The following is a 21,026-nucleotide window of genomic DNA, read 5'->3' as shown; positions in this document are numbered from 1 at the left end:
AGTTTTTGTGATATTAATTTCGCATGCAGTGTCACGTCAATGGGAAAAGGAAAAGCCACTTATGCAGAGCGTGATGTACTGCGTACATGGTTAAGAGAAGACACCTACATATTATATCTCTTGTAGGTACATTGATGTATGTATGTACATCCCTAGGTACTCCTAGATGTATCCATACCTATACCTAAAGCGCTACACACAGCATGGTATAGGGTGGCGTATGATATTCTTCAATGTCTCGCGACTATCGACCAGGCTTTTACAATAATTCCAACGCCAATCGTTTCGATCAACTACAGAATAGAGACTATTTAGAAACTAACTGCTTGTCACTTACGCACGGTGTAAGCTGAGTTTACGAGTTCATTTGCACGAGGCATTCTCTGAGATCTTCGGGTTTCTAAACTTAGGTAGGTATCTATAACTACTTAACACCAACTCGCCAGGCTGCTCAGAAAGCCGTCGGGGTACACAGAATACCAGCCTATAGCGAATGAAGCGCTATATCTCAATCAGTAGCCTTACATATAATCCCATGAGTCTAACCTCTATTTACGTTCTTCTCTTTCACAACTTAAGTTCTTAGAACTTATTAGAAGATACCGTTTCGGTAAAAATAGCTCAGCAAAGATACATCGCGTCGAAAAACGATGGTACGCCGGATTGCTCCATACTAACAAGCAAGCGAACACAATGCGATCTTTAGACATCGATCTATCGTAGACTTACAGTGGGTATAAACATCAACGTCGTCCTTCATTCTATATACACCGACTTCCAGGGAAGGGGCAAGACATCATCTGCCTTCCATAATTTCAACAATCCAATCTGCTTGTATAGCGCTGACCCTCTTAGCATAACTCCTCTGCGTGAACACGTGCTCCAGAAACATGATCGCCTCCCTTTTCTGCCCATGCATCGCGCTCGACGGGTGAATAGATACAACATGTTTTCCTTGTATCGTGACATAACTAGAGTCCGGCGCTAGTAGGGCGCATTTTGTCCCGAACCCCTTCATGAAGCATTTCAGGAGCAAGGTTGCCCTCTCGGGAGACATCGGAACGAACGGTTGAGGATCCGGCGGTGGTGTATCCGTGAACATCTTTTCCTTCACGCATATGCCTCGAAGCTGTTTTCGGATATTGAGAGCCTGTTTCATATTCCGGATATTGATCTTCCGCTTCTTACACCACTCGATTCGATCCGCGTTTTCCGCCGCGTAGCGCTGCATGGTAGTCAGATAGGTGAGGATATCTCCTTCCCTGCGATATAATTCCTTGCGGTATTCTTCGACCTCTTCCCTTACTTCCTCTGATTGTAGCTGGTGAAATATGTTCTCTCCTGACGTAATGCAAGCTATGATGTCAATGACTTCAAGGAGGCAGCCATATTGGGGTTCACTTGCTGCAAGAAGTACTCTCCCGTATGGAGCGGAAACCGGGAAAAGAGCTAGCTTTCTCCCGATTTTTGTTATACTGCCATCATCTGCTAGTGCACCTAGGAAATGGAGATGTATTAATGCTTTTTCCACTGACTCGATATCGGGAAAGTCCATTAGCGGGAATGAGAGAATATCATTGATGCCGCGCGCTTTCATCGTTAAAACGGCGCCTAAGATATCATTGCGCAGAATTTCAGGTAAATCTGCGTCCTTGAGGGAATCGTACGTTTCCGAAGTATAAAGCCTGAAGCATTTGCCTGGGCCTTCACGTCCGGCTCGACCGGTCCGTTGTATAGCTGACGATTTCGATATCGCCTTAGCTAATAATGATTCCATCGCCAATTGTGACCGGAATTGCTTCACCTTAGCCTTCCCACAGTCGATCACGTAGCGGACGCCTGGAACGGTGACGGACGTCTCGGCGATATTTGTTGCCAAGACAACCTTCCGTGTGTAGCGATTCTTAGCAGGCTGAAATGCATCTTGTTGTGCCTGGATTGAGAGTTGGCCGTATAAAGGACAGGCCAATAACTTCGGCACATCCGAAGCTAATGTAGCGCTGTATTCTTCAATCATGCGTTGGGCAGCCTCGATTTCTTCTTGGCCAGTAAGAAAAGCTAATATGTCGCCGGGTAACGGCTCATGTAAATGGATGTCGAATATTTTCTTGAGAAGGGCTTCTTGGATATCTGGGACGGGTCTAGCCGTGTGTTTGATATCTACTGGATACTGTCTTCCTTTGATTCGGAGAAGTTGAACAGATGGACTTTGGTCTTGGGGCTTGAAGAAATCTTGGATCATTTCTACATCTGCTGTTGCGCTCATGATTATGACCTTTAAGGGGATGCCTCCCCGGCCGGCCCTGTCACTCAATAGGATTTGTTTTAGGAATCCAGCGATCAGATCAACGTCGACACTTCTCTCGTGAATTTCATCAACGATAATAGCACTATACTGTCGCAAATTCGGGTCTCGCAAGAGTTCTTGGAGAAGCATACCCTCCGTAAGAAACTTGATTTTAGTACCCTTTGGAACATTGTGGTCGAATCGAACTGAGTATCCAACAGACCCTTCACGGGACGATCCAAGAGGAGTTCCCATCTCACGAGAAACTCTGTTGGCTAGAGTCGTCGCGGCAACTCGTCGTGGTTGAGTGATAGCGATCATACCGCCAATATTCACCGTATCAGATTCGACCTGAACCTTCTTCTTTCGACACCATGGTTCGTCGCATAGGAACTGAGGGACTTGGGTACTTTTACCCGAACCGGTCTCACCGACGATGAGTAGCACGTTCTTATCACCCCGTAAACTTGCCCTGATTTCATTCTGATGAGCCCAAATAGGCAATGCCTTTCGAGATTTCAGCAGCGACGGATCTCCACTATTCGCAAGTCTTTTTGTCACATTTTTCTCAGGAGATGCTGGCTTGATTTCCTCTATAGGATTCTGTTGGGGTTCATTTGTTATGATGGGCTGCTGATTTATTGATGGCTGCTCTGGTGCTTTCTTTTGAGGATTTAGGTAAGCGCTTAAAGATATGATCTTGTCGCCGATTTTTACAACTGATGCATCATTTGTCGGCTTAGTTTTCCGTCTCTTGGGTTTATGCTCATCTTGAGCCATTTTGAGCTGTCGTCGGGGTGAATGAGGTTGATTTCTTCCAACCTTAGAATTGAAAAGTGAAAAGTTCAGTTGTAAGATCTAAGATAGTCCCACAATTAGATCTTGAATACCCCACACAGTGTGGCTTTACAGTTTCCATCAAGGCAGCCCAGCCCCTTCTACCGTCAGCCTAGGTACCTAGGTACATTTCATGTGATGGCAGGATACAAATGTAGATATCCTACGACGAACGAAATCGCCATGCACCACAATACTTATCTAACTACAATGACTCAAAATGTTCAGATATGTGGAGGGTCTCTTGCTCTGATTAAGATCTGTTAACAGGGTATTGAGAATCATTAAAATACCTAGGATGGCAATAGGGTATCGTAATGTCCTATCCTTATTCCTTGTTCCCATCTGCATGCCTCTTCCGTATGGCGTTCATGAGCTCATATAGTTGTCCTAGTTGTTGGTCTAGTGAACTCTTATTAGAAGATCGTTTGTATAGCAAGGTCAAGGTCAAACAAACCACTCATCTTCGCAACTTTCTCGGGATCTAATTTCTCACCAACCCATGAATCACCCTCGATCTTTTGAGCATAGAGTTGCCATTCCGTAAGGAATCCAATCTGTTGGCATTGTTAACAATTAAATTGAGTTAGATGGTAGGAAAGGGGTCTATACCAAATGTGCTGGGTTGTCAACATTTCTATGGGCGCGAAACTCAGCCCTGATATACTGGTCACCAAGCAGACGCATTTCGTGCGACAAATGTTTTCTGTGAGCTCTAAATAGGCGACGGTAAAGGGGAATCGGTGGCAATAATGCCATAGGCGCTGGCTTCAATCCGTTTCCAGCCGTCGCACTAGCTAATAATCTCCATGAAGGTTTCATGGTGAATGTAGATTGGTATCGGGTGCTGAACTTCGGATCTGATCTCGAGCTTCCACGGTTCGCAATAATTACTTCCTAGGTACAATACTAGGTACACTTGTACCTAGTAGCAGGCACCAAAATTTGATTTATACAGTGCATTCAAAGTATCACACCTAAGCGCATACTGTACATTTGCAATTCCCGAATCACTTATACCATCCATAGAACAACAAATGTTGGGAATATTGATAAATAGGACTTTCTAGGTTCCTGCATTAGGACTAAATAAATTGACATATTTTCACCGGTGGTTATTGATAGGGGTTCAGTAAGTACTCAGTAGGGGATGCAATGCCGTGCTATTATTATACGTTAGGGCTGTTGTGTCGTAAAAATACGTCATAGCTATAAAGCATGATGTATGTACGGTTTGGCCTCTCGGATGAAAAGCAAGAGACGTATTCAAGTGTCATCTGCTGATCTATTGCGACAACCCTTACTCTAGTTCCTCCCACGCATGGACTACTCAGAACTATAGATACCCAGGCCATCATGTAGAGTGTCAGTAATCCAAACGAAAAGTCTGTATTCAAACGTGCTTCCGTTGGATGGTAAATATGCACACACTCTCGGATCATCTATAACTCTCCGTTCATTTTCTTCAGTCTCAAGTTGGTCACTCTCAGTTGGTCATCAAGTGGCTCGGTCTATGATATAATTAGCTTAGCACCGGAGAATGGGGATATCATCAAGTTACATACCTTAGAACCAATTCTGTCGATAAGCTTGTTGCCCTGGTCGAGTTCGTCGCCCAAGGCTTTTGCAAGGCGGTTGAGCCTGAAAGTGCCATTCTGGAGTTCGTTCAGATTGTTCTCAATTTGGTCGTTGTCATTGTCCAAGTCACGCGCACCCTCCTCATCTGAATCATCTTCCAGGGTATACTTGTTCCTGTCGTTTCTGTTGGGTTTGGAGAACGACGAAGGTGCTTGTCCTCGGTTTAACTCGGCGAAGTTTGACTCCATGCGCGAATTCTGGGCAAACTTCTCTCTTCTGGTAGCCTCGCGAACCTCTCGATCGGCCTGGTTCTGAGCTATGACTCTCGTCTCTTCTTCTGCGGTCTTTCGCTTTTCTGTAAATGGGTTTTTTACATGGACAGCAAACATGCTTCGGTTTAACGTCTTGAGTTTCTTTGTTTGAGCATCAGCATGGCGTTGCTTCTCGATCGCGGAGTCTACGAGCTGCTCTGTGTTATAGAGTCGTTCGTTCTGAGCACCGAGTCGAGCCAGACTTTGCATGCCAACATCCAAACTTTGGTTCAGGGCTCTCATGGAGTTTTCGGTGGAGTTGACGCTGGCTTTAGTAGTCTCGTGGATCTCCTTCTTCAGATCCTTATATTCTTCGTACTCTTTCTCTTCCTCTGTGAGCTCACGTCGCTCTCCGTAACCACCGTATTTGGAGTCAGCGCCAGATGCGCCAGATGCGCCGGAAGCACCATAACCTCCATCCTGGTTGCCCTTTTGCTCGTATCGTTCCTGGGCACCAGAGAATAGCGCATCTCGGTTAGCATCTGTGCCGTTGCTATCGGTTCGACCGAGTCCGCCATATCCACCAGGACGTCCAGCTGAACCACCAGCGTTGTTCGAATTGTTGTATTTATTATTTCCATAACCCATAGACGAGCCATACTTGTTGTTGGCGTAGCCGCTAGGCGGCTGGTTGTTAGATTGCCCGTTAGGATAGGGGGGCGGGGCGGTGGCAGAGGAGGAATTGCTGGCGTTACGAGAAACAGGAGGGGGACCAAATCCGCTGCGAGGGCCAGGTCCGCTCGGGAGACCGACAGGTTGATTGTTCTGAAGGCCCGATCGAGCTTGTTGGTAGGGCGTCATATTGGCATACTTGTTGTTGTCGTTCATGTAGGGGTCATTTGCGGGTTGAGATTGGGCGTAGGGATTGTCCGACGGAGCTGGGGAGCCCTTCTTCCCAAAAAGGGCGGAGCGATTCGCATCGTCATCCCCATCGGATGTCTTCTTTCCGAGGAATCTCTTCATTATATTTGTAGTCGATTTGTATTGTTTGCACGTTCGATTGATTGATTGACTGGTTGATGAGTTTGTATTAATCCGACGAAATAGAGAAAAAGGAAGAATGTCGCAAGTTATAAGATGGCTTGAATTATGGAACTGAAGACACGGGACGTCTTAGGTTACGTTTCGAAAAGGAGGGGACCATAGGAACTAGGAAATGTGTAAATTGATTCGTCAGTTACTAGCCGCAGCACTGTATGTAGTGGGGTTCCCATATTTTATATAGGCGGTCAGGGGCGGTAAACCAGTCAGCCACTACATAGTATGGTGGCAACTACCATAGCTGACAACTTACAAGGGTGCGTATTCTAAGTTTGGCTCTTTTGAATCGTGCTAGTTGACCCGTACTATTGATGAAAATGCATCTTTCTTTGTACCTAAAAGTACATCAACCCAAATATCTTGACAAGCTCACCTTGAGTTAACTGACTCACTTCAACATGTGTATGAGGAATTGATAATCGAGTTGTCTTCACTTACAATCATTCTAATACAGTCCTAAAGGGTTTGAATACTATGTAACTGCTGCTTAGAAGTATGCAAATACACGGATCTACTTGCTAGTTTACCGAAACCTTCCCCTTGTTGCATGTACATTCTGAATGTATTCTGTTGGTTCTACGCTCTTGCCTGAGGCACCTATTATGACTGTTACGTCCATGGTACTTGTCAGCTTGTACACCTGGCATTAGATACATATAGGTACTTCTTCCCGTACCAAGTTCAAGACGTTCTGCTGATGCTTCGTAAATGAGTCCATCACCACTTCGTCTTGAAAAAAATATCATCAGCTGTAACTCGTCGTCTACAATGGCTGGTCTGACATTCTGTTAAACCTATTTTTTATACAAAACATATTAAAACTTCCTGTTCACATATTTGTGAGCTGTTAAGCTCCGGTTTATCGAAGATGATACTACAAATACATATATTTCATACACAGCGACTATCGCAAGATCATGCAACAAACCCAATACAAGAAGTCGTCATAGCGTCGAGTAGATATTAAATTAATTCAAGACAGCCATAAATCATAATACTTTTCAACAAGGGTCAATTTGTTCGAACTTACCTAAAACAACAGCCAACTGAATTTCATCCGATTTCCTCATTGGACACAGACTACTGAATACCATCATTTTCATGACCAAAGCCTACGATGGCTTCCATTTTCACTTTCGATCATGATCCTCCACGGGTGAATTCTCCTTGGCAAACTGCCCAAGAGTCGGGAAAGAGACCTCAGGTCGAGCGTTCTGTGACAACTGGAGCCATTGTTGAGTCAGACCAACTCTCTGATTCTCACCTAGAGAGACTTGAAGCTGAGCCACAGGACGGTCCAATCGAGTACAAACTACACTTATTGCTACGGCCTCGAAGGCGATATAATACTATGAGCACTGCGTTGAAAGTATCCGGGTCCCAGCAATCTAAACCAATGCGAGAAGCGAAACAACCGAAGCAAAGCGGTCTACCTCTCTCTTCTTCAAGCCAAACTACCAGGCAGAATCGTCTCCATCATTTAACTACTCAACTGCTTTGGAGACTGCAGCAGTCATCGCCAAATCATTCAACTGCGAGACGTGACCTCGTCATACCAAGATTACCGGAAGACATCGCTGATCTTACTGCTCTAGAGAAGCCAGGTCAACTGCTCCCAGGCCTCGAGGAATCCAATGGAGCGCTGTATGAAATAGGAGTAGCTGACGACGGAACCTTCATCGGCTTGACTAAAGACGAAATGGACGAGAGTATGACAACCCTCAAAGTTATGGCTGCTAGTCTGGGCTGCAGAGTTGAGGTGCAGCGCATGAAGGCCGTCGGGACCTGTGAATGGAATGACAGCACGTCGGAATCAGAAGGCGAGACTCGTGTAGCAGATCTTTGGGTTGCAGAAGCTCTCGTAATGCCAGTGTTGAATATCGAGGGTAACAGGAATGGTCAGCAAACAGACCAGTTGGATGCAACTCCTAGAAGAGGCGCTTCGATCACCGAACAACTCCGTGTTTCACTCATTGGGCCTACAACATCTGGTAAAACAACACTACTCGGAACACTTTCCAATGGCACATTGGACAATGGCCGGGGAAGAAGTAGGATCAACCTATTGAGGCACCGTCATGAGGTCGCATCCGGACAAACAAGCGGTATGTATTAAACCTTGTATCGAATAGTGATACTCATACTTTTAAGATGCCTAAATTTTGTGATATAGTGTAGCTAACGTCATAGCAGTGAGTGAAACAATTCTATACACCCGTCGCAGAAAACAACGCTTGGTATACCTTTGAAAGAATTTTAGACCGTCAAAATTGCTAACATATTATACTTCAATTCACTAGTCAATTGCGCAAGAACTTATCGGATATGAGGATCAAAGAATTTTCAATTACAACATCGATAATATCAATGAATGGCCAGATATTCACGATCGTGCAGAGAAAGGCCGTCTGGCCTTCTTGCTTGACTCCGCTGGACACCCGCGATATCAGCGAACCACCCTTCGGGCTCTCGTCGGCTGGGCTCCTCATTGGACCTTTCTGTGTATTCCAAATGAAGATGGTCCATCTACTTCTGGCGTCCATTCCCTTTCCGGAGTGGACGGGGCTCTGGGAGTTGGGATAGTTTCGATGGATTTAGCTATGGCTCACCTTGATCTGTGCCTAAAACTGGCCATACCTCTCGCCATCCTCATCACTAAATCCGAGCTAGGACAGATGGCAACCCTGAAGGAACATTTAGCTATAGTGTTCACTAAAGTCAAAGCTATGGGGAGGACACCAAAATTGTTGACTTCAGCCGCACGCGACGAGGATAATCTGACAGAAGTACCCGAAAACGACCTCCGCAAGATCCAGGATGAAGTCATTAGCCCTATTACCAAATCTGGTGACCCGCTGTCTATCGTCCCCGTGATTCTTACAAGTGCTGTTAAAGGTATAGGTATTGGGCTGACTCATGCTTTGCTAAGAAGTTTGCCGACTCCACCTATACCGACGGCAAGAGATTTCGTACCACTCGCCTTGAATCCAGAACAACCGGCTGCTCTCTTTCATATCGATGAGGTTTTTGACATGTCGTTGAGCCGCGCCCAGACTATTACGACCTCGGGGTCAGGGGAAAGCGCACCTGTGGTAACGGGTTATCTACGTTTTGGGAAGTTATCCATAGGTGATAAAGTCGTCTTAGGACCTTTCCCAGGAGATGACGAGGATGCTGGTGCTCTAGTTCCGAATGATCACCCTCCACCCGGATATGGTTTATCGATTCCTCATCCTTCATCTGCAGAATTTGCTCGACTTAGCTCTCGTCATACGTTATCAGCCTCCAAGGTGGAAGGCGAATGGCGCCAAGCTACGATCGTGAACATCCGCGATCTGAGGCTCCCTGTGCAAACTATCGAAGCGGGGCAGGCGGGCTCTATCCAGGTGGTCTTTAACGAGCCTAATGCGGAGATATCTGATTCTAATGCTACCCCTGGGAAACCGAAACTGTCTATTAATAGCCTCCGCAAGGGCCAGGTTCTCGCCGTGCCTAGTCAACATATGGTTGATACAGGGCTCTCCCTTCAAGCAGCTTCTAGTCTCATAGCTTCCTTCAAAACGTCGGACGTCAAGTCACTAACAGTGAATAGTCTGGTAAACGCTTACGTAGGAATGGTTCGTACCGCCGTTCGGGTATTGCGAGTGATACGTCAAAGGACCGAGCTTAATGCACAAAAGGATCCCACAGAAGATGACGAAGATATGTTTGGCATGAACGATCATATAGAGCTCGAACGTACTAGGTCAGAAGCGGACCTCGACGAATATCAAGCCGAATACCATGTCTCGCTGGAACTTCTGAATAATCGGGAATGGATCGAACTCGGTTCTCAAATAGTTCTGGTAGAAGGGGGATTTAGAGACAAGTCGGGGCTCGAAGGTTATGTCGGCAACGTCATCGAGATTGTAGAGTGAATAAAACTTCACCGTCATAGCGTTTCTATATAGCGTTTTTTTTTAGATATGGGAACATCAATAAGGACATACTGAAATTTCAAAATGATATTCGACATTGTTCAGGACTACTCTATCCATGCCCACGTGGTCTAGCCTAGCCGGTCATGAGTTCGTTGATGTATATCTGTTCTATTGCCAAACGCCTCGCAATCTTCCTAGATGAGAATAGGTAGTCCTATCAGGCTCTCACTAGACCGTAGAACAACGTCCACGTTAATATGTATCCCGCAAGTCCATTAAAAAGACCTCCTGTCCAGAACTCGTACTGCGTTCTAAAGTATCTGCTCGTATCGAAAATACCGTGGCCTGCCTTTAACGACGTGGGTGCAACGCGGATTGTGTAGAAGAGGACAGTGGTGAGGATGGTGAAGATAAAGTAGAAGAGGAATCCGCTGTAGGATTCGAGGCCTAAGATGCCAGCCGCAGCGCCGAATATGGAAGCAGTAAGGGTCTGGAGGTTGGATAGAGCCTAGCAGAGTAGAAAAAGAAGATGTCAATACCTGCAATACCTAAAGCAACGATGGATGTGTTGATAGAACTAACCTTTGAGTTGTGCATTACCGACTCCGGCACAATAGGAGATATCTGGAGCTCCCTTTCGGTCGGCATGGCTGCGCTCGTCTTTGTTTCTATTCTGATCTTTGTCCTTCAAATTTTAATATAGGCATCTGTGTCTCGAAATAAGACGGGGAATTTAAAAGCTTGACGTCTGTGGTATGTACATACGATGTACGTAATGTTTTAAGAGTAATGAACTATTGGACCATAAGCCGCAAGGCACTCGTTAGCGAATAGCGTGAAGCAACTAAAACCCCAGGATAGCGGTTCCGTTAGAAAGGTTATCTGACAGGTGGACCGCAAACGTCTGACTAAGTGACTAATTCGGCAAGCGGTGTGCGCAGCAGCCCTGTTAATCTGTTTAATCTGTACTACCAAACTACGCACATACTACGTATGTATGTACCTACATACGGCGCAGGTGCTCATGTGGTACGTTCCACGTTTCTAGTTTCCACTTTGCGTTCTTTCCACCTTTGGTTGTTTCTTTCGATTCTCTCGGGTTTTTCTATGGGGAAAGCTCCCCCTGCTCTCCCCTGCTTCAACGGGGGCTTCGGACATTACATAGACCTATACTTAGGGTAGGTACTTGCCTAATTAGAGAAGCATTATGCCAGGGTAATCTCGTACAATTTCGTACAATTCAAATGAACAAAGCGCTTGACTGGTAAACTTAACTTCCTTTCAATAACGGCAGCTTTCCTTTACAACAAACATTTCCTTTTACTAACTTTTGCTAACCCCCCCCTTTCTTCTCTATTTTCCTTACATGTTACATGTTTGATTGTCACTTTAACCAAATCGAACCGAGTCACTCCTAGTAAAGCTATTCGCACAACTGAGCGAATCACAAGCACTTTCGCGCCAGATGGACGCGATCCGTCGTGTGACACCTCAATTACATGGAGACTCACGTAGATGAGGGAACGCCTTTGAGCAACTACCTCGAGGGTATGTATATCTGTTTTATACACATGCAGTGCCTATATACCAGAGCTCCTAGTCCCCTTATTAAATAATATTCACAATATAATCGATATGTCTGAAGCTCTCAAATCCCTAACTGTACTTACTATAGGCACCGGAGAGAGAGACGAATCGCTGTGGCAGGAACTCGAAAATGATACCGACCACGACTTCTCACCGGAGTCAAGCCCACCACGAGATTTCGCTCCGAGAGGCTTAGCCAAGGTTCGGAAAAAGTTTCGGGAAAACTTGCCGAGACCCTTGTGTATTGATTCTAATACTTTCCCTTCCCGTATCAGCCTTGATGAGATTCACAACCACGCCTCACCTCTTTTCGATGTGCTACGACTCTTCGTCGAAGCAGTTACTTCATCTATCGACCATGCTAAATCGATCGGTTTCCTCGAGCGGCTGCGTCTTGCCATCATCCAGTCCCAGCTTCTAGATAACCCCTTGGTGCTAGGTTATCAACCGTCGATAGGATCCGACCCGTCGCAACCAGAAAATGAGCCAAATTTCCACGGTCTGACAGCTTCCGGTGCCGTCGCCGCAGCCGTATTCGGCTTCGGTGCGGCATCCCTAGCTCGGTGGTTCGTGCTTGGAGGATTTATGCCGACTTGGAAACGGCTCTTGGTTTCCACCGTAGTAACATCCCTAGCGCTCCTAGTCGCGAGGACATATGTGCGAAGGCAACTCCTGAGAAATATTCAGAAGCAGGGTCTGGTGGAGGCTTCAGCATTCTTTTCGCTTTCGCGGGAGTACGATTGTGCGAACAGCGCCGCCCTTAACTTCGTTATGGAGGTGGAATTGGTTGCTCGTGGATATCGACTGTAAGGTTCATTGTTCCTAAAAAGCCCCGATACAAACAGCTAATTTCAAACAGGAGCACGCCTATTCCCCCTATTAGTCGATTAGAGAATAATGGACAAAACGTCAAGTGCCTTCAATTAAGGAATGCTCTTCGAAACAGTCTTACAGAGGTTATCTCCAAGTACTACACAATAGCTTTCACAATTTGGGGATTTGCAGAACAGACCGAATTGATGCAGCTACAATCTCAATATCAGTTTACAGTTACCGATGTGGTGGAAAGATTTCAAGTGTTTTCCAGGGCCGATCCCCAGAATGCCGAGAAATTGCAACCCCTCAAAGATGCCGCATTCCTCTTCCATGATATCCGAAAGATGTTTTTAAGTGGTTTACTAGCTCTCCATAGCGCTGGCAATGACACCGACCGACTTCGTTTCTCGACGATATTAGAGGCGTTTAAGGAATTAAATGTTGCTACGAAGCAAGCGTACGTGCGAGTGAGAGATATATTGGCTGATAATGACTGTAAGTGAAGTATAGTTAGTAAGTATACTACGACTTTCTAATGATGAAACTTTAGTCCAAATCCCGAAGACACCACGGAGTCCCGAGACCCCTGGCCACGACCGATGGCGCCACCAAGTTCGTAGACTCAACTCGATGACTATGAACATCCGCAGTGTGCAGGCAAAGTTACACCTTCTACGCGAAGAGTCATCCAAAGCCTTGAACGAAGCGGACGATATCAGCGATCTTGGTCCATTATTTATGGCTCAGTATGATTCGATCGGGCAAGATCTTCGAGATTTGATGGAAGCATGGCAGACCGGCAAGGCCTCGCTGGCGTCTGGTATCGATAGAAACGAGAAGCGCCTGTCATCTATTGGCTCTACGCTTGTATCTCCTTTGAGTACGATGAGTGGACGAACGATTGTGGAAGAGGATGAGAGCAGCCTTGATGAGCATGATGGTGTTGCCGATGCATTAAAGAAGCTTACCGGAGACACTTCACCACCAGTCGAGATCGAACCTGAAGTTTTCGAGGCCATCTCGATCCCTCGGCCGAAGAGCTTACTTACGCGAGAAGAGAGGATTATCAGAATGAGAGAAGATCGTAAGAGCAGAGAGGTTGCCAAGGCAAAAGCCGAAGCGCAGAGGGGCATGATGCGAGAATTGCAAGGGGTACTGGACAGAAAACCCGGACGTGGCCGAGTCTCTCTTTAAGAAAATTTCCTTGGAATCTGTATCACTTCGACTAACAGCATTGACTGAGCCTGCGGCGTTGGTAACGATTAGATCATGAACTGGGCCATCATCGGTTGCAATACGGCGTATTTGGGATAGAGCGATTCGGCTTGAAGTTCTATTCACCACGGCGTGGTCTGGCTTGTTTACATAGGGTAAGGGGCGTATTCATAGAGAGCTGGTCATCCATACGATCTTTGCGCATAATGGTTTTTTTCTATGTCGCCGTATATATATGCACTATCAACACCTCCAACCTACCTATCTAGGTTTATATATAATAAAACTCATTGGAGAAGAAGGGATATCCCGAAATCTTCTCTTAATTATCTACCTAGACCCCTAGGCAGGTATCTATAGATAGTTAAATTTAAGGAATAATATGTATATTATGTACCTACTATTGATCGTACCTTGCAGAGTAAACCATAAATCTGGTAAGCGTCGACTGTCATTTTCAAGCAATAAAACTTATACAAAATATGGATAATTCTCCCACGGGCAAGAAGCACCCGTAATATTGTTTCCGGGGTCTCAATAGGGGGGGGAAGGTATACCCCTGCAACCCCAATATCTTATCTAAGGGAAGTGGGGCATTCGCGTTTGCCTTCAATTAAAGACGCGTCCAACCACTCAACGCGTATTTTCTCTAATGCATCCCACTATTTCTGAAATCGCCAGTACAGAAGAAATTACAACTCCCGACAACACTGTCAACTTTGAAGCAAAAATCTACCCACACAAAATCAATCTCGTTCTTCCCTCGCAATTTTACACCAAAAACCTATCGACGTGGAATTTTAACTTGAAATTTTCGTCATTTAATATTATCAAACCGTCATCATGTTGGAGGCACGATTAGAACAGGCCCAGATCCTGAAGAAGGTTCGTAACCTACAATACCCTTCCTATCTGCAAGCTTTGCTAACAAAATAGGTGGTGGATTCTATCAAGGATCTAGTACAGGACTGCAATTTCGATTGCAATGACTCCGGCATTGCACTTCAAGCTATGGACAACTCTCACGTCGCCCTTGTGTCCATGATGCTGAAGGCCGAGGGATTCTCTCCCTATCGATGCGATCGTAACATTGCCCTCGGCGTCAACTTAGTCTCCCTTACCAAAGTTCTACGTGCCGCACAGAATGAAGATATCTTAACTCTGAAGGCTGAAGACGCGCCCGACTCCCTCAACCTAGTCTTCGAGAGCAGCGAGAATGATCGTATTAGCGAGTACGATCTGAAGCTTATGGATATCGACCAGGAGCACCTTGGTATCCCCGAGACGGAGTACGCAGCCACAATTTCCATGCCTTCCTCAGAATTCAGACGCATCTGCACCGACTTGATGGCTATGTCTGAATCGGGTAAGTACACTAACCTTTTTCAAATATTATGTATGAATGGCATAACTAACATTTAAAAGTCACCATCGATGCAAGCAAGGATGGTGTCAAGTTCTCTTGCAATGGCGACATCGGCAACGGTGCTGTCACCCTCCGAAGCCACCAAAACGTTGACAAGCCCGAGCTCAACATCGACATTGAGCTCTCCGAACCGGTCGGCCTAACATTCTCTCTTAAATACTTGGTTAACTTCTGCAAGGCTCAAGCTCTGTCCAGCACCGTCAAGATCTGCTTGTCCAACGAAGTGCCTCTCTTGGTGGAGTATGGTCTGGCTGGTAGCAGTTTTCTGAGATTCTATCTCGCACCAAAGGTTTGTGACACCTCAGCCCTTAATAGTATACGTACCGAATTACTAACATTAGAACTACAGATTGGTGACGAGGAGTAATGGTTTAAAGCAACGGAACATAATGAATGTTATGATAATACCACATCGGCAGGAGAAAATAGCGGGTTAGTTATGAGACTTGCTTGCAGATTACTCGTGGCTATGAGATGGATACGAATGCATTCAGCACGGAAGACAATCAGGACAATGAGTCTACATTTACGGGCATATAGCCTTTTGACGTGCTAGGTGTTTATGCAGTACTACTCCTCGTATTTCGGGGTAATTAACACGAGATAATAATTTGTCTGCAGTTATAATTTACGTTTCTTTTTCCTGCCCCTCTTTATGTAGTCCCTAAATTGTAGTACTCGGGGTGAGATGTAAGAGGTGAACCTCGATGAGAGTGTTCCATGAGAGTATTGAAAATTTAAGTGGGTCTCTGCGGGGCTATCCGCGATGGCGGGGCACCTTGATAACCTTAGGTAAAGTTTCAATTGCAGATCTAGGATAGACCCTTCGAGAAAAGAGTCATGCGCCCTTCCATTACCGTATCGGCAATCGGCGGATGTGAATAATGATTAGGTACATGCATCTTCTAAGCTCTTTACCAATTTTTTGTCTTTCTTTTTTATGAACATACTTGAATGGCTTTGCGGTACATACCCAGTTCTTTTCTCTATAGACTGGTGTGACCTAGGATTCACATAGATATCACTATCACTTCCTTAGAATATACCCTGCATCAACCAAACCGTCCGCATGAGTACCGAACCTCCCGTTCCAGAGACGAGCGTCCTTGCCGTCGCCAGTCATGTAGGAAAACAATGTCTCTAGCAGTCAGTTTCCTCTTTTCTCACAGCTAATCCCTTACTTTGAAGGTTGTCTCAGGGTGAGATTCCTAGATTTTTACTCGTATATCGTCGTCGACCTATCCATTAACTCCAAATTTCCTGGGACAGGAACGTAGGAAACAAGATCGCCGTCTTCGTACTCCAGTCTATGGGCTGCGATGTATCCGCCTTAAATACGGTTCAATTCAGTACGTATAGACCCAGAGAAGAGTTCGCCTCTGAGTACGTTTTCAACGGTCGATTACTAAGTCACAACGGAAAGGCAATCATACCGGTTACAAACAATGGAAGGGCACACGGGTATCGGCGCAAGAGATCACAGACTTATGGGAGGGTCTTAAACAGTCGTACCTCGATGGCGTCGACATGATGCTCTCCGGCTACGTTCCCGGTGCAGAGGCTGTCACTGCCGTAGGTAATATCGGCAAGGAACTGAGACAGAAATCGGAGGAAGTCGGAAAGCCGGGAAACTTCTTCTGGGTCCTAGACCCTGTCATGGGCGACAATGGTCGTTTATACGTGGCGGAAACCGTTGTTCCCGCGTATAAGAGCCTGATACATTATGCAGACCTCATACTACCGAATCAGTTCGAAGCTGAGTAAGTCCCCTATGCTCAAGTAACCGTTTTGGGAAAGGGAAATGGCAAACCGGCATTCAACAATGACAACGATAATTGGTGGAGTCCGAGTTCACAAAATACTAATTAATAACTCCCATGTCTCAACAGGCTCCTCTCGGGCGTTAAGATCACCGACCGCGATTCCCTCGAACACGCCATCCGTGTCCTACACCAAGAATTCGGAGTTCCCCACGTCGTTATCACATCAGTGTCCATCCCACTCTTCAGCTCCTCCTCGGCCGCCACCCCGCAGACGCCACGCACGATGTCGGTTGTGGGCTCGTCGATGACGTCAGATCGGCAGCCACGCGTGTTCAGGATCTCGTTCCCGGTCTTCGAGGCTTACTTCAGCGGTACGGGGGATATGTTCGCGGCGCTCATGGTGGTGCGGATGCGCGAGGCCGTTGCGAACTACGATAAGCTGAGCAATGGGGTTGGGGAGGGGAAGGGGGCGTCATCCTCGAAGTTGGGCGAGAGGCGCTCGTGGCTTAGCGACGACACTATAGGCGTGCTGGATTTGCCGCTTGCGAGGGCCGCGGAGAAGGTCCTAGCTAGCATGCATGAGGTCCTCGATCGTACGTGTGAGAGTATGAATGCTCAAATGAGAGCGATTAGAGAACGGAGGGGCGACGACATAGACGAGACGACGTTGCATCTGCTTAAATCGCGGGCTGCGGAGTTGAGGCTGACGAGGAATTTGGGATGCTTGCGTGATCCGACGATAGAATATCGGGCGGAGAAGATGTAAAAAGCGATTGGATATTTCAGGGGATGAGGAAGATGAGAGGATGGTTGGGTCTCTTGTATAGAGGCGTAGATTACATAGACGATGCCTAAGATAGGTCGAGCTAACAGGATCATATAGAATAGAGAATAGAGACATGTGAACACATAGGTACCGTTAGTATCCAGTGAAGAGTAACGAGAAACGGTTGATGTTGCAATAGACTATGCGTTATATTGAGGGTAGCTCTTGGACAACTAGACTCATTCCCATTAGTAATCATCTAAACTCATGTGCTTTCTGAGATCTAGCCGTCCAAGATAGAAGCATGCGACCTAGCCATCCCCAATGCTCCGATCGTCTCAAGCAAGGGCAACTCCTCTAAACACCTCTATGCACCTCCCCTCTACCCGCCACACCCCATCTCTTCCCCCTCAACTATAGACATAAATAAGCCCAAGCATCTCCCCTTACTCATCCTCCTCAAAAAACCCCCTCAGTTCGTCCCCGTACTCCCAAACCCCCCAGCCCCACGCACACTCTCCTCCAGCTCCTGCACCTCCACCACCTCCGGCGTATAAATCCGTTCCACCACAAGCTGCGCCACACGGTCCCCCTCCGCGACCTCAAAGTCCGCGTCCGAGTGGTTAAACAGCAGCACCTTCACGGGACCCCGGTAGTCCGCGTCGATTACCCCCGCCCCCGTGTCGATGAAATGCTTCGCCGCGAGCCCGGACCGCGGCGCGATCCGTCCGTAGGTGTTTGCTGGCACGGCGATGCTGATGTCCGTGTCGACGAGGGCTTTGCCGCGCGCGGGGATGGTGGTGGGCGTTGAGGCGTACAGGTCGTAGCCGGCGGAGAAGGCGGAGCCGCGGGTTGGGAGTTTGGCTTTTGGGGAAAGCTTTTTTATGAGGAGGGGGGGAGAGGAGGGGATGGCGGTGGGGGTGTTGGTTGTGGACATGGTTGTTTCGGTGTCGGTTGTGGTGGTTTTGACTCGCTTTGCGGGCGGGGATGTTGGTGGTGAGGTTACGGAGGCGGAAGTGGTCATGGTATGTTTCTTTCGGATTTGGGCGTGTGGTGGTAGGAAGGGAAGTTGGGATGTGGAGTTGGGTTTTGGTGTTTGCGGTGTCGGCGGGATGTAATTGCGGTGAGGGAAGCGGCGAACGGGATGGTTTGCAGCGGAGGAAAGTGGGATATGGCGGTGGGACGCGCTGCGGGCTGCTGCGACGCGTTGAGGGGCGTGTTGGTTAGGGGTGCTAATTGGCCAATTATCACGGAGTGCTGCGCCAAGGGTTGTGCGATTTAAGCGTACGCAGGTACGAATACGTAGTGCTGGGTTCATGGTTGCATTTTTTGGTCACAGATAGATATGTCGTGCAGAGTAGATATTGCTGCACAGGTTATCTCGGATGCGAATGGTCATCTGGGTTTGGACTGCTAATCTGAGCTGATTGGTATTATATTCGGTATTAACAAAAGCAATTCTCGTGGTACAATGTGGCAGGTTGTTTCAGGTTTCAATATAAGAAGAATCGCCGATTCTTGGGCCAACAGATACGTATTTCTACCTTAGTCAATTTCCTTGTGCGACTAAAAACATCAGCATTGAGCTTTCTACCTATTGGATAAATACCCTAAGCTCCGAGCTCCGATATCATATCGGACTTTGAACAGAAAACGGGTCTAAGGGGTTAGTAACGAAAACGAGATAGAGTCTCCTGTTTGATTGACAGCCTCAACCTTGGTAGTGTTGTGCTTGGTAGCGTACGTATCATCATGTAATCGACTCATGACAAGGCTACCAATACGGTGGAATTAAACGTATTATTCGTCCAATTCTTTACCAAAGTCGATTAGTCGTAACTTTGTAGAGTCCCTAGGATGGAACTGCGCGACTTTAGATCGAACTAGGAATCTAGCCGCTGCTGACTCCCTGGGAAGCTGGACGTAGGCGGCTGAATTGTCGCCGTCTGATTGAGCGAGGCTGTTGAGCAATTCCTCCGTTAGATCCCGCATCTCCGCGCCAGCAGCCGCGGTCTCATCCCGGTTGTTACTATTTGCTTTCGCTGTCGGTTGATCACCTTCTCGTGTACCCCATATCTCGTCAATCCGCCGTTGTCTTTTATCTTGATCTGGGTTTTCCTTAGCCTTCTTCAGCTTGCCCTGAGAACTAAATCCGGCAGCAAGATCATCTCCGTCAATATCCATAATCTCGCCAACGACAGGACCGCCGAGTTCTTCAGCGGCAAGCATGCCTGCTAGATGCACGTCGATAAATCTTCTAAGCGCTTTGAGGAGCGTAGAAGTCTCTTTATCGTAGCGCTTCTTCTTTTGTTTCAACTCGTTGATACGCTCTGCTGCGATATCTTCCGGTCCCATCTCCATCCTGCTCTCCAGTCCATCCTGGAGTGATTGAATACGATTGCGTAAGCTCTGCGAGAGGGCCTTCTGGTCTTCAAGATTCGACTTTTCTACTTCAAGTCGCCGCTTAGTCTTTTCAACCGAGTCTTTATGGGATGCTAGGTAGGCTTTGGTCTCCTCTACTGTCTGATGGGTTTTCCTTAGGGCTAGGAGAGCCGGTAGTACAGAATCCGGGAACGGTAAAAATGGACTTTGTTCCGCCAGCTCATCGTAGGCTGTCTTCATAATATCCCATTGTGCCGTAGGAGGATGAGGTTGATCTGAGCGTAGTGCAGTTGGAGCACGGCGCAACTCTTTCAGCGTAGTCTCGCGAACCTTGACCTTCGCCTGGAGTTCTTGTAGTGTTTCTTTAAGATGAGATTCATGAGCTGAATCAGTATCGTTGCTCAGGCGCATAGTGGCGTCCATTGTGATCGAGGTATCATTCAAATTACCAATTGCCAAGAGAGGACGATTGATATGCTAGAAGACCTTCCTTGTAATGGGATAAAATGTGATGTGATGCCTTGCAGCTTGTGGTGGAGGCCTATCTTCCCATATTGCAGATAATATGCAGGAAGAAATGTCCGGCTAGGGGCATTGTCAAAAAGGTGCCAAGCACCGAGATGCTAGTAATGGAATTGCCGGTGGATCTGCGGTGCAAACAAACAGTTCAGGAGTATTTCTGATTAATTGGACCGAATTGTTAAATGATTCCTGAATATTCCTAATAAAGTTCAATATATAGAAAACAGAGTTGACAAGTACATAATCGGGCCATTCAACGTTGCTGCCGTTCACGCTTGGAATGACTTCAAATTGCATACATCGTGATTGAACGTTTAAGCTAAAGTTAATTACAAGATAAATATACGGAGAACACAAATAAATCAAAGTACATTCAAGGCTGACGAAGCGTTTTCAAGTATATTATTGCCTCACCGTATTATCCGAGTGGATCCAACCCGGAAGCGCACGGTGTTTATTGGACCAATTAGAAATCAATGACGCTTGGACGGTAGATTTTTTTCGTGTGGAGGAGACCCACCTTCTTTGCAACTGCAATGCCTGAGCCGGGTGCCCACATTTTACCTAGATCTTTC

The 21,026-nt window shown here is 46.7% G+C and overlaps 10 protein-coding genes across 10 annotated transcripts; 4 read left to right on the top strand and 6 right to left on the bottom strand.

Annotated features, from left to right (window-relative positions):
• Positions 1 to 396: 396 nt before the first annotated feature.
• Positions 397 to 3,099, bottom strand: GGS22DRAFT_151040 (P-loop containing nucleoside triphosphate hydrolase protein). Its single transcript, XM_047959416.1, has one exon. The coding sequence runs from the start codon at positions 3,065 to 3,067 to the stop codon at positions 797 to 799; it is 2,271 nt and encodes a 756-aa protein (XP_047824330.1). The 5' UTR covers positions 3,068 to 3,099; the 3' UTR covers positions 397 to 796.
• GGS22DRAFT_151038 (ACN9-domain-containing protein) lies at positions 3,080 to 4,097 on the bottom strand. Its single transcript, XM_047959414.1, has 3 exons — positions 3,737 to 4,097; positions 3,582 to 3,681; positions 3,080 to 3,526 (listed from the first exon to the last, which is right to left on the bottom strand). The coding sequence occupies exons 1-3, from the start codon at positions 3,944 to 3,946 to the stop codon at positions 3,453 to 3,455; spliced, it is 384 nt and encodes a 127-aa protein (XP_047824329.1). The 5' UTR covers positions 3,947 to 4,097; the 3' UTR covers positions 3,080 to 3,452.
• A 140-nt stretch (positions 4,098 to 4,237) lies between these two features.
• Positions 4,238 to 6,119, bottom strand: GGS22DRAFT_151036 (uncharacterized protein). Its single transcript, XM_047959413.1, has 2 exons — positions 4,690 to 6,119; positions 4,238 to 4,635 (listed from the first exon to the last, which is right to left on the bottom strand). The coding sequence occupies exons 1-2, from the start codon at positions 5,974 to 5,976 to the stop codon at positions 4,567 to 4,569; spliced, it is 1,356 nt and encodes a 451-aa protein (XP_047824328.1). The 5' UTR covers positions 5,977 to 6,119; the 3' UTR covers positions 4,238 to 4,566.
• A 653-nt stretch (positions 6,120 to 6,772) lies between these two features.
• Positions 6,773 to 9,971, top strand: GGS22DRAFT_194523 (uncharacterized protein; the record flags this gene model as incomplete). The annotated part of the gene is made up of 3 exons (XM_047965514.1): positions 6,773 to 8,159; positions 8,248 to 8,291; positions 8,355 to 9,971. The coding sequence occupies exons 1-3, from the start codon at positions 7,172 to 7,174 to the stop codon at positions 9,969 to 9,971; spliced, it is 2,649 nt and encodes an 882-aa protein (XP_047824327.1). The 5' UTR covers positions 6,773 to 7,171.
• Positions 9,972 to 10,062: 91 nt separating this feature from the next.
• Positions 10,063 to 10,797, bottom strand: GGS22DRAFT_151034 (Rab5-interacting protein-domain-containing protein). The gene is made up of 2 exons (XM_047959412.1): positions 10,557 to 10,797; positions 10,063 to 10,482 (listed from the first exon to the last, which is right to left on the bottom strand). Exons 1-2 carry the CDS (start codon positions 10,620 to 10,622, stop codon positions 10,192 to 10,194), a joined length of 357 nt encoding a protein of 118 aa, XP_047824326.1. The 5' UTR covers positions 10,623 to 10,797; the 3' UTR covers positions 10,063 to 10,191.
• A 287-nt stretch (positions 10,798 to 11,084) lies between these two features.
• GGS22DRAFT_14312 (Mysoin-binding motif of peroxisomes-domain-containing protein) lies at positions 11,085 to 13,988 on the top strand. Its single transcript, XM_047958784.1, has 4 exons — positions 11,085 to 11,522; positions 11,650 to 12,367; positions 12,421 to 12,872; positions 12,928 to 13,988. Exons 1-4 carry the CDS (start codon positions 11,474 to 11,476, stop codon positions 13,569 to 13,571), a joined length of 1,863 nt encoding a protein of 620 aa, XP_047824325.1. The 5' UTR covers positions 11,085 to 11,473; the 3' UTR covers positions 13,572 to 13,988.
• Positions 13,989 to 14,252: 264 nt separating this feature from the next.
• Positions 14,253 to 15,512, top strand: GGS22DRAFT_14307 (proliferating cell nuclear antigen). Its single transcript, XM_047958782.1, has 4 exons — positions 14,253 to 14,477; positions 14,529 to 14,958; positions 15,018 to 15,307; positions 15,368 to 15,512. The coding sequence occupies exons 1-4, from the start codon at positions 14,436 to 14,438 to the stop codon at positions 15,383 to 15,385; spliced, it is 780 nt and encodes a 259-aa protein (XP_047824324.1). The 5' UTR covers positions 14,253 to 14,435; the 3' UTR covers positions 15,386 to 15,512.
• A 358-nt stretch (positions 15,513 to 15,870) lies between these two features.
• On the top strand, positions 15,871 to 17,691 carry GGS22DRAFT_151030 (Ribokinase-like protein). Its single transcript, XM_047959411.1, has 5 exons — positions 15,871 to 16,141; positions 16,207 to 16,217; positions 16,288 to 16,367; positions 16,442 to 16,778; positions 16,908 to 17,691. Exons 1-5 carry the CDS (start codon positions 16,088 to 16,090, stop codon positions 17,545 to 17,547), a joined length of 1,122 nt encoding a protein of 373 aa, XP_047824323.1. The 5' UTR covers positions 15,871 to 16,087; the 3' UTR covers positions 17,548 to 17,691.
• GGS22DRAFT_151027 (dUTPase-like protein) lies at positions 17,692 to 19,019 on the bottom strand. Its single transcript, XM_047959410.1, has one exon. The coding sequence runs from the start codon at positions 18,863 to 18,865 to the stop codon at positions 18,020 to 18,022; it is 846 nt and encodes a 281-aa protein (XP_047824322.1). The 5' UTR covers positions 18,866 to 19,019; the 3' UTR covers positions 17,692 to 18,019.
• Positions 19,020 to 20,646, bottom strand: GGS22DRAFT_151024 (uncharacterized protein). The gene has a single exon (XM_047959409.1). It carries the CDS (start codon positions 20,350 to 20,352, stop codon positions 19,348 to 19,350), a length of 1,005 nt encoding a protein of 334 aa, XP_047824321.1. The 5' UTR covers positions 20,353 to 20,646; the 3' UTR covers positions 19,020 to 19,347.
• Positions 20,647 to 21,026: the final 380 nt, after the last annotated feature.

The sequence above is a fragment of the Annulohypoxylon maeteangense genome, assembly GCF_022496945.1.
Source record: "Annulohypoxylon maeteangense strain CBS 123835 unplaced genomic scaffold GGS22scaffold_1, whole genome shotgun sequence".
Classification (NCBI taxonomy): domain Eukaryota; kingdom Fungi; phylum Ascomycota; class Sordariomycetes; order Xylariales; family Hypoxylaceae; genus Annulohypoxylon; species Annulohypoxylon maeteangense.
Note: the sequence above shows the minus strand (reverse complement) of the source record. Positions and strands in the feature narration are given on the sequence as shown.

Bases quoted from the DNA above. Each gene is read 5' to 3' on its own strand.
- GGS22DRAFT_151040 (XM_047959416.1), bottom strand. From the start codon at position 3,067: ATGGCTCAAGATGAGCATAAACCCAAGAGACGGAAAACTAAGCCGACA.
- GGS22DRAFT_151038 (XM_047959414.1), bottom strand. From the start codon at position 3,946: ATGAAACCTTCATGGAGATTATTAGCTAGTGCGACGGCTGGAAACGGA. The intron at 3,682-3,736 runs GTATAGACCCCT...CAATGCCAACAG, and splicing joins TTGACAACCCAGCACATTTG to ATTGGATTCCTTACGGAATG. The intron at 3,527-3,581 runs GTTTGTTTGACC...AGAGTTCACTAG, and splicing joins GAAAGTTGCGAAGATGAGTG to ACCAACAACTAGGACAACTA.
- GGS22DRAFT_151036 (XM_047959413.1), bottom strand. From the start codon at position 5,976: ATGAAGAGATTCCTCGGAAAGAAGACATCCGATGGGGATGACGATGCG. The intron at 4,636-4,689 runs GTATGTAACTTG...ATTATATCATAG, and splicing joins TCGACAGAATTGGTTCTAAG to ACCGAGCCACTTGATGACCA.
- GGS22DRAFT_151034 (XM_047959412.1), bottom strand. From the start codon at position 10,622: ATGCCGACCGAAAGGGAGCTCCAGATATCTCCTATTGTGCCGGAGTCG. The intron at 10,483-10,556 runs GTTAGTTCTATC...CTACTCTGCTAG, and splicing joins CGGTAATGCACAACTCAAAG to GCTCTATCCAACCTCCAGAC.
- GGS22DRAFT_14312 (XM_047958784.1), top strand. From the start codon at position 11,474: ATGGAGACTCACGTAGATGAGGGAACGCCTTTGAGCAACTACCTCGAG. The intron at 12,368-12,420 runs GTAAGGTTCATT...AATTTCAAACAG, and splicing joins GTTGCTCGTGGATATCGACT to GAGCACGCCTATTCCCCCTA. The intron at 12,873-12,927 runs GTAAGTGAAGTA...ATGAAACTTTAG, and splicing joins TATATTGGCTGATAATGACT to TCCAAATCCCGAAGACACCA.
- GGS22DRAFT_14307 (XM_047958782.1), top strand. From the start codon at position 14,436: ATGTTGGAGGCACGATTAGAACAGGCCCAGATCCTGAAGAAG. The intron at 14,478-14,528 runs GTTCGTAACCTA...CTAACAAAATAG, and splicing joins AGGCCCAGATCCTGAAGAAG to GTGGTGGATTCTATCAAGGA. The intron at 14,959-15,017 runs GTAAGTACACTA...AACATTTAAAAG, and splicing joins GATGGCTATGTCTGAATCGG to TCACCATCGATGCAAGCAAG.
- GGS22DRAFT_151030 (XM_047959411.1), top strand. From the start codon at position 16,088: ATGAGTACCGAACCTCCCGTTCCAGAGACGAGCGTCCTTGCCGTCGCC. The intron at 16,368-16,441 runs GTACGTATAGAC...CACAACGGAAAG, and splicing joins CTTAAATACGGTTCAATTCA to GCAATCATACCGGTTACAAA. The intron at 16,779-16,907 runs GTAAGTCCCCTA...ATGTCTCAACAG, and splicing joins CCGAATCAGTTCGAAGCTGA to GCTCCTCTCGGGCGTTAAGA.
- GGS22DRAFT_151027 (XM_047959410.1), bottom strand. From the start codon at position 18,865: ATGAACCCAGCACTACGTATTCGTACCTGCGTACGCTTAAATCGCACA.
- GGS22DRAFT_151024 (XM_047959409.1), bottom strand. From the start codon at position 20,352: ATGGACGCCACTATGCGCCTGAGCAACGATACTGATTCAGCTCATGAA.